This window comes from Ricinus communis, chromosome 5, assembly GCF_019578655.1.
Source record: "Ricinus communis isolate WT05 ecotype wild-type chromosome 5, ASM1957865v1, whole genome shotgun sequence".
In the NCBI taxonomy this organism is placed as follows: Eukaryota; Viridiplantae; Streptophyta; class Magnoliopsida; order Malpighiales; family Euphorbiaceae; genus Ricinus; species Ricinus communis.
The window spans coordinates 10,029,175-10,039,524 of record NC_063260.1 but is presented as its reverse complement, the minus strand read 5'-3'; the positions used below and the strand labels follow the sequence as shown (position 1 = coordinate 10,039,524).

Genomic DNA, 10,350 nt, shown 5'->3' with positions numbered 1-10,350 from the left:
ATCAGATCGTAAGAAAGGTTTATCTATTTCAAAAGGAGTGGAAATCATATTTAAAGTTGAAAAATTTTCCATAGTTGATCTTGAGGGTGACAAAACAGGTTCATCTGAATTTTTATCTTGATCTATATTAACAGAATCAGTGTAAAAAGGTTGAGGAATTCTATTGTCAAAATCAACTCCTTGTAAATTTGTATTTGGATTTGGAAAACGTGTTGTGTGTGTAGAAGGTCTAGAATTTTCAAAAGTAGACAATCTCGAAGAAGGTAAAAAAGTAGGTGAAAAACTTATTTGAACAGAACCATTAGATTGCTCTAAAATTTGTAAAACTCTAGAATTATAAAGTAGTGACAACAATTATAGATCCTAGAGCTAGACATTCTTTAACAAGAAATGAGACAATTTTATTTGAAGCTAATCCTTTACATTCAAAAATTCAAGTTCCCAAAAGATTAAAATGGAATGAGTTATAATTTTATGCAAAATCAAAAGTTCCAATTCGATAAATACTATTAACATTTTGTTTAGGGAAGGACCAATTATGTAACTGGTTTTCTATTTCTGGGATATTAGACTCTTGAACAGTAAATTCCTCAGAATTTAAATCAGAAAGAGTAGAAGAAGAAGAAGGATAAACTATTTTTCGACTACTAAAACTGCGAAACAACGATGTCATTACCAAATTCCAAGACCTTCACATGTTTCAAAATTAGTATTTGTAGAAGATGAATCACTTAAAATATTTAAATCATTTTCTTCAAAATCACTTAAATCAGAATTTTCAGGATCTGTATCAGATAGTAAAAGATTAAGCATTTGATCTTTAAGTTTATCAGAAATGTCTAAATTATTGATTTTAGGGTTTAGGGTTTACTGTTTTCTTTTTGACAAATTCAATAATGTAACAGACTCAAAAATGTTTGAAGTCCGAATAGTATAGTTTTTCTTATTATAAATAGATGTACATTAGAAGTAAGAAGGCATCACTTGAACTCTTGAACTATCTTCCCTACTATCTCTCTTTGTAAAATCTTCTCTATTCAATAAAAGTTTAAATTATTTGTTAATTATAAATTTTAAGTTTTATATAAAATCAATAGTTCAAATTATTCTTTTTAATATTAATTTTACATATACATAAGGAATAAATATTTTACAAATAAGAAATTTCCAAACAATATCACATATTGTACTGTTGATGGTCTAATAAGATCTAAGATTTTTTTAGGCTTGAGTTTCATTTTTCAAGAATTCTATTAATATAATGTTATTAAAAGAGGAAATTATATAAAATACTGTTCTTTTTAAATATATCATTTTTACTGTACTTTTTTTTCTTTAATTTTTACTTACTTTAAGTTTCATTTACTTACTTTGACTCTAGTTATATCATTTTTATTTACTTTGACTCTAGTTAAATCATTTTCACTGCTTTTTTTTCACTTTTCTCTCTTCTTTCTTTTTCCTTCTTCTAACTTCCTTTTTCATTTTGATTTTCAAATTTACTTCTTCCTTCTTTTTCACACTCTTATGGTGTTACATGGCAATTTTTTTACTAAATAGGAACAGAGTAGGCATTTTGGTGCATTTATCTATATAATTTATGTAGAAAAAGAGTTACATACTGAAGGAACAACAACCCCTTCATGCACCTCCAGTTTTCCAAACTGTTACGGAAGATTGCAGGATATTGATACAAACTTTTTCATTAGTCAAGTTGGTTGATTCCAAGAAAAAAAAACTGAAAAGCAATTTGGCCCGTTGCAGTATTAAAATCTTGATGTAGAAAAATTCAAAGATGTGCGAGCAAGGAGATTAATGATAGAAAAAATATGTTGAATCCTTTTAATTTGTTATTGTTTTGTTTTTAGAATGTTAGAGTTTCATAATTTGATAAGAGGTGTGTGATTTACCTTATAGTATTGGAAAATATGAAAAAATAGATGATTGCAACTAACATCTGAACATGCACTTAAGGTATTTGATGAATTTTCTGAATAATTTTTTTTCTGTTTTATTGATAGATTTATTGGGTGTGGTACTATTAAGTTTGATATTGTATTCAAGACAGTATACATATACTATATATATACAAATATATACTAAAATATGTATATAAATACTTTTTCTTATACAATTTTAAGAAGACAAAATTTTGTTTGTAATCCTTTTATTTTGACATGCTAGAAACTTTTCTCTGCGGTGATACAAACATTATTGTTTTCTTCTTATTTCTATGTTCAGAAATATAGAGTGAAAAATGAGAAGGAAAGCAGAATTATAGTTAAAGTAAGCATAAGTGGGTTATATATAACTAGCAAAGAAAGGAGATGACATGGAACATTAATTCAAGACTTCACGGCTAGTTATTTAATTTAATTTAATTCTTTTATTTGCACTAGTGCTATCCATGTGTAGAAAAATAATGAAATGACCATTTGAGTTGCTAATAAATTGGATTAAATGGAATTATATTTTGTACTAATGATATTTGATAATATGTTTGTACTAAGAAATTGGCTAAACTTTTTAAATAGTGTCAAGCTTACAGGTGCATAGATATCAAAGTACAAGCAAAAACCAAATAATAATTTCAGATACTATGTATAGTTTTGTGCATGTCCTGATCTTAAATTATAATATGAACCTTTCTTCATATAGATTTATGAATCCAGGAGTCTATCTGGTACCGTCTTGTTTGTAAAAAAATTTGCATTAGTGTCTGACATGCGCGTTAGACGCTAATGTAATTTAAAAAAAAAAATTATGTTCATTAATTTGGTATTAAATATTCATTAACTTATGTTCATTATTTAAACGTAAAATATTCATTGTTTGTTAATTTAATTTTATTGAAAAATATGTGCACCACAATATAAATATTTGTATTGTAACTTTAGCTTTTTTTTTTGTTTACCAACTGTATAAGAACGATTTATATTATGTTTACATTATATATGTTCACTTAAATAAAATAGTGGGTATTATTCTCATTAATGACGAATATCCATTGACAAACTAATAAATATTATGCCTATAAATAATGGAAGTTTATATCAATCATAAAAAAAGATTAATATGCATCACAAAAGCAATAAAAGCTTTCATAAATAAACAATCTTTTTATTTGAGAATATTAATGAACATTATATATACAGATAATGAACATTGTAGTACCAAATAATGAATATTAATATTAACACTGATGATTTCGAGACAAAAAGAATATAAACATTAATGAATATTAAGTTCATACATAATGAATATTTCAATATAAAGAAAAATAATTATTATATAAAATTACATCAACTTAATATTCATTACGGTTAATAGATAATGAATATTACATCTAATGGATATTATACATATAGAAAATAAATATTTTAGTACATGTAAATGAAAAAATATTAATATATATATAATCTAGTTTAGAAAATTTTTTTTGAATATGTTATTATATTATGATATATATGATTTTTAATTTTAACTCGTGTACTTATTATTGACACGTAGAATTCAAGTTTATGTATAATTTTATAATTTTTATTAATTTATTGATAATTTTATATTATTGTATTAATATATTAAAATATAAAAACTAATAAAGATGTTAAAAATATTTAATTTATTATTATTTTTAAACATTTTATATAATTATAAAAAAATTAAAAAATCTATTTCATTTTATATATAAATTCAATTTATATCATTATTTACGATCAAAATAATTAGACGGTCGTATAACGGATAAACGACTAAATTTTATAAATATTTAAAAATTTATTTAAAATATTATTTTTAATATAATATTAATTATAAATTTATAAAATAATATTAAATATTATAATTAAAAGCGCAATACATACTGAACGGCCAGGAAAATAAGTTGATTGGCTATAAAGAGGTTTTACAGTAATGTAACTTGGATACGATATTTTGGAGAGAAATAATGAGAAGTAACATGGAGGATTTCAGAAAAAGGAAGGGACACGTGGAAGAGAGAGCGTGTAAGTGGCAGCCATGCGGAAAAGGGCGTATTTTGAGTGTTGGTTTTATTTAAAAATTTCATAAATATTTAAAAATTCTATTCAAAATATTATTTTTAATATAATATTAATTATAAGTTCATTTTATAATAATTTAAAAAAATAAAAATCTCACATGTAAAAAATAAATATACATACTAAAATAAAATTTTAAAATAATAACAGTGAAATAATTATAACAGTAGTATAACACACAAATCAACAACTAATTTTTATAAATGTATAAAAAATTTCATTTAATATATAAATTTTTCATATAATATAAATTTTTATAAATATTTTATTATAATTTATAAAAAATTTATGAACAGTACATTTTAAAAAGAATGAAAAAAACGGAAATAAAAGTTTCCATTTTATGTAATTTGAAAAAAAAGTGAAAAGTTATTTTACTCTCTCATTTTCCACAAATATGCTTATGGATTATAAGCATTGGTATTGGTCAGACCACAACTTGTACATGTTACTCGGATTTCAGTCTACGTGCACTTGACCCAATGGATATTTCTTAATGCAAAAATCCACTTAGTTTTTCTAGAAGAATTTAATTATATAAGTTATGATGATTAAGATTGAAGCAATCATATTATTTGCCTAACTAATATTAATTACTACACAATAACATAATTACATGCCAAAAAAAGTAGTTGTACAGTAAATTATTCTTAATCCAAGTACTCTTAATGTACAACTAAAAGTAAATTAGTAGTAAAATTTGTTTCATTATTAATGAGTACAAATAGAGAGATATAGAAAAGAGGAAAAAGAGGTAATAGCAAGTTAAGGGACATATCGCTTAGACAGTAGTAACAATAATAATTTGAGAGATAACAAGAAAATAATATAAAACGAAATGAAAGTTTAACTAACCTTTTGTAAAAAACAAAAAAAAAAAAGAATTAATAATAGAAAGGACTCAGGAGTTCAAAACAAAAATAAATGTGGACCTAAAGAATAAGAAGAGAAAATATACAAAATCAGAAAGCAAATAGTAAAAAGTACAGGGACTAAATAGAAAAAATAATTTGGGGTTTGGGCTTGTACCCTTGGCTTTCGCATGACAAATAAAAACCCTAGGTGCCGCTTTCCTGCTCTTCTACTTCAAGCACGCCCACCATTTCCTCAAAGAGGGGCTTTGATCTGCACGTCTCCTTACCCACATGGTATTGCATTTGTTCCATAATTGTATCATCTATTACTTGTTGTGTGTGTATTATAAACTCCCTAATCTTGTGTAGTGATCTCACATCATGGTATAAACAGATGTTGCGACTTTGTTTTCTGTTTCGGTATTTTCATTCATGGGTTATTTATGATTTTTTGTTTTTTTTTGGGTTTGATGGATCTGCAAATGTTTACGATATTGGAAAATGAGTTATATTTTGCATCTGGCTAGTTCATATACTCCATAGTAGATAAACTTTTTGATTTCTTGTTCTTGTGGTTGAGGAGAAAGTGGTTTTTGAGCCGGATTGAAATAGCATTCAAGGTTTATAGGTATGGCTTTAACGTTGCTTTAGGAGCTCAAATCTTGTGTTGCTGACTTTAAATTTTATGACTGGAATAATTCTGTGATTGTGATTGAGTGGCCTTGACTTCTTTCTTGTTCTGATTTCAAAATATTTAGGTCATATTTTCAGGATGAAATTAGCTAGGAAAGAAATGATAATTTCAAAGTTTAAAGTGTAGTAGAGAGGAGTTTAGTTAAATGTACTATCTTCATGTTTAAGGGGAACCGAAAAGGTGGCTTCAAACTCAGTTTTCAAGATGGTTTGGCCACTCAATAGTCTTCATCTCATCTGTAAATGCCCCATTGTTTGTTTGTATAATGATATGCTTGTATAGTTGTTTGGCTAGGAATTACAGCCTCTTTGAGGGTTGAAAAAAATGGTAATTATGCTGGAAATCTATAGCTGAATGTATATGCCGCACCAGACAAAGAAAGCAGCTCGCAAAATATGCTTTGTTTATTGACAAAAATTCAGCAGTTCTCAATGTTTTATTATTATTTTTATCATGCTTTTGTTCTTTTGAATTGTATGGCAATAAAAGTTGCAATTTTTTTCTCCTGTTTGTTCATCTATTTGTATATTTCTTACAGGCTCCCAAAAGAGGTGTGAAGGCCCCAGTATTGGCAAAAAAGAAACCTGTAAGTAGCTCTACATTGTAACTTTACTTTTCTTTCAGTTTGTAAATTGATACGGTTTGCTTTTCTTTTTGCAAGTATAACTAATTTAGTGCATTCACTTTATACTTATAGGAAAAGGTTGTCAACCCTTTGTTTGAGAAGCGGCCAAAGCAGTTTGGTATTGGTGGTGCACTGCCGCCAAAAAAGGACTTGACTAGGTTTGTCAAGTGGCCTCATGTTGTTCGCATTCAGAGACAAAGGAGGATTCTGAAGCAACGATTGAAGGTTCCTCCTGCTGTTAACCAGTTCACCAAAGCACTTGACAAGAACCTTGGTAGGATTTTCACTACTGTGTTAGAAGCTCTATATCATGCATCAATATTGTGGATTTTGGTTGGAGTTTTTTGATTTCTGTATCCTGAAAACTGCAGATTTTTTTTTTTTTTTTTTTCTGGATACCGAGTCATAATGTTTGTTTCTTGAATGTTACAGCTACACAACTCTTCAAGCTGTTGCTCAAATATAGACCCGAGGACAAGGCAGCTAAGAAGGAAAGGCTTCTTCAAAGAGCACAAGCTGAAGCTGAGGGGAAAAGTGTGGAATCAAAGAAGCCCATTGTTGTTAAGTATGGGCTTAACCATATTACCTACCTCATTGAGCAGGTATTCATTTTAACATCTATTGTGCTCTTGCTCCTAGCTCATTAGTTAACTAATTGATAGTGCATAATTTTTGTAACTTGTTGATAAATTTCTGTCTGGTTTAACTCCTTGTTCTCAATCATTAATGAAATCATTTAATGACCACTACTTTCATGCTCATGCTTGGTTCAACTCCTTTGCAACTCTGTATCTCTAGCTCATGCATAATATTTTTTGAACTAATATATAATGAAAACATGAATACAATAAATAAATTCAGTAAGATCTTCAAGCAAAGCCAGAAGAATTAGTTCCACTTGGGTCCCCATAACCTCCACCTCCATGATTAAAACCAGGTCCTCTGCTAATTCCACTAGGGTCACGCATAACCTTACGTGAAGTTATTGTACCAAAGTCAGAAACAAGCTTCTTAAGTTTTTCAACATTGATGCTATCATGCAAATTCTTGATGTATAGAATTGACACCTTGATATTTGTCTACAGCTTCCTTCACGCTTTTTTCAAACGGACTTTTAAGTTCAAGCTCTCTTTCATATTCTTTCTGTGCTTTTCCATCATAACACTCCTTGTCATCAATCTTGTTTTCATTAAAAGACTCAACAGCTTAGCATCATCAGTTTTTTCAAAGTTCACAAAACCAAAACACTTTGATTATCCATCGGCATCTCTCATAATTACAGCACTCCATACTCACCAAATATATTCCTCAGAACCTCTTCCGTTGTTTATTCAGACAAGTTCTTCAAATAAATATTATTAAATTTCTTATTTGATGCACTATCTCTTTCATGCTTATGAAGGAAATTTCCAATGTAAACTTGTTTATCATTAAGCAGCAACCTTGCATGAAAGAATGTTCCCAAATGATGAAAAATTATCGTGTAAAGCTTTGTGACCAATAGTCTTATCCAAGTTCTGAAAAAAATAAATAAATTCACAATCATGCTTGCATTGGTCCATATTTTTATTGGTTATAATTGTTTCTTCTAAACAAACTCCATGTTGTACATGTAGAACAAGGCCCAATTAGTAGTTATCGCACATGATGTTGATCCAATTGAGCTTGTTGTATGGTTGCCTGCCTTGTGCCGGAAAATGGAGGTTCCTTATGCAATTGTGAAGGGCAAGTCACGTCTTGGAGCGGTAAATTTTCTGCACTTATTTCGTCCGTGAAATAATTATTTAAATTGGTTCTGTTTGGAAAACTAACCCTTCATGGTCCTCTACTTTTTTAAAACAAATAGATCGTCCACAAGAAAACAGCTGCTGCTTTGTGTCTTACATCAGTGAAGAATGAAGATAAATTAGAATTTAGCAAGATTTTGGAAGCAGTGAAGGTAATCAATAACACTTCTCAGTGCTGCCACTAGACTCTTATGATGTGTTATTTGTTATATTGCACTAAGTCTATTGTCATAAGTTATAATTTGATATTCAATAATCCTTGACTTTGTCTAGGTTGATGTTGTTCTTTCAGAACAGCCAGTTGTTTTGATTTGCTCATTGCATTTTAAGCCAATACTTCTGACTGCATTAGTTTGTCCTTCAATTATTATTATTATTCTTTCAATGAGATGAAATTCTCACTCTTGTTTGTTTTTTCATTAAATTTAGGCCAACTTCAATGACAAGTTTGATGAGCACCGCAAGAGGTGGGGCGGTGGCATCATGGGCTCCAAATCTCAGGCCAAGACCAAAGCTAAGGAGAGAGTCTTGGCAAAAGAAGCTGCACAAAGGATGACTTGAGCTTCTAGTGTGTAGCAGAGAGAAGAAGTTATATGCATAAAGAATTTCTTTTCTGAAGGCTGAAATTTTGCATTTTCTTTTTATTATGGATTATTTTTTGTGGACAAGTTTTTGCATTGATCTTGTAGCTCAGATACTTGTCATATTATCTTGTTATTAAGGATTAGGAGGGAGAAATGAGTATTTATAGGCAACACTTAAGTTTATCCTTCAATTTATTCATTATCTGGTATTTAATATGATCATAAATCCTGCTTTGCTGTGTTGATGATCAGCATTTTGCCATAGAATAATGATGAAGACCAGAGAAGATGGAAGTTTCAGATTATTTCAGGAGATTTTCCTTTGGGTTGAGGATTTGAAGTTACTCAGGACTCTCATAAAGGACATTCCATATGTTGGATATGATGCCTCACTGTTGCAAGCAGTTGTTTCATGTGTAGATGTGTTACTTGCTTGTTCAGAATTGGCTTTGAATTTGCAGACAACCATGCTTATGTTGAGGGTAGTTTGGAGGGTCTGGTATTGTTGCTGTTGGAAGAGTTTCTTCTTTTTGCCGGGGTTGTTTTCTGCAACAGTAATGCATGTCAGAATATCCTAGTATGCATAGTTGCTTCTGTATTAGATAACTTAAATTCTTCTATATGGAGATACAGCAACCCTGCCACTAAGTCACAGCCTTCTCTAATATACTTTCCTCACTCTGTTCTTTACTTCTTGAAACCATACAGGATCTCAAAAGGCAAACATTTCAGGCTCTTGACATGAAGGGCTTTGGTACAGAAATGGAAAATGCAGTTTGTCATAAAGATGAAGCCCTCTTTCGGAACCTTTTATATGAAGGTAGTCGCTCAGTGGGATCAACTGATGGATTTGAGCTACCACTACCGGCTACTGTTAATTCATGCTCTAGCAATTGTAATTTGCCAATACAAGCTACCACTGCATTATTGAGTTTTCTGAAAGAGAATGTCTTTTCTCATGAATGGTCTCCTCTTTTTGAGGATGCCTGCAAAAGGCTAAGAGAGGACCGCATCTAATATATATATTCAAGCTAAAGCAAAGAGGATGGTTTAACCAACTTGTCATGTATGATTATTAAAAGACTGACATTTATTATTTTTTTATAAATACTAATTTACAAGAAATAATTTTTTTCTCTTTTAATTTATAATTTATAATTATAACAGTAACAACTTTTTATTTTTTAATTTTTATGTGTATTTTTTTATTATTTTAATTTATTTGTTTATTTATTCTTCTAATATGGTATTTCTTTATATTTAACAGTAGCCAATGTTACGGACTCCATTAATTTGTTCTTCAATTATTTTCATTCCATGAGATGAAGATAAAAATTCTCACTCTTGTTTGTTTTTTCATTAAATTTGGGCAACTTCGGTGACAAGTTTGATGAGCACACCGCAAGGGGTGGGCGGTGGCAGTATGAACTGGACTCCAAATTTCAGACCAAGACCAAAGCTAAGGAGAGACTCTTGGCAAAATAGTGTAAATTATAATATGGACTCCAATTCATATAGTTTTATGAACCCAAAGTTCATGCGGGGTCGTTTTAATTATTATAATACGTATGGAGTCTTAATTATTTTTCCTACAATTGAAGTTTTAATTCCTTAATTTTTGTATTCTTATAACATAAAAATTTTCATCTGCAGCTTCTTTATTTCTATTTTCTTCTTCTATTTACAGTTTGTTTATTTTTTCATTTTTTTTTCTCGTTTTTTTTCTTGATTCGTACTTCCCGTTTTCT

At 29.2% G+C, this 10,350-nt stretch overlaps 2 protein-coding genes across 2 annotated transcripts; both read left to right on the top strand.

The window, feature by feature from the left end:
• The first annotated feature begins 5,069 nt into the window (after window positions 1–5,069).
• LOC8277287 (60S ribosomal protein L7a-2) lies at window positions 5,070–8,793 on the top strand. The gene is made up of 7 exons (XM_002525891.4): window positions 5,070–5,206; window positions 6,145–6,192; window positions 6,304–6,505; window positions 6,664–6,833; window positions 7,848–7,976; window positions 8,078–8,170; window positions 8,448–8,793. Exons 1-7 carry the CDS (start codon window positions 5,204–5,206, stop codon window positions 8,577–8,579), a joined length of 777 nt encoding a protein of 258 aa, XP_002525937.1. The 5' UTR covers window positions 5,070–5,203; the 3' UTR covers window positions 8,580–8,793.
• Window positions 8,794–8,944: 151 nt separating this feature from the next.
• LOC8277286 (auxin transport protein BIG) lies at window positions 8,945–9,746 on the top strand. Its single transcript, XM_015723440.3, has 2 exons — window positions 8,945–9,179; window positions 9,311–9,746. Exons 1-2 carry the CDS (start codon window positions 9,015–9,017, stop codon window positions 9,617–9,619), a joined length of 474 nt encoding a protein of 157 aa, XP_015578926.1. The 5' UTR covers window positions 8,945–9,014; the 3' UTR covers window positions 9,620–9,746.
• Window positions 9,747–10,350: the final 604 nt, after the last annotated feature.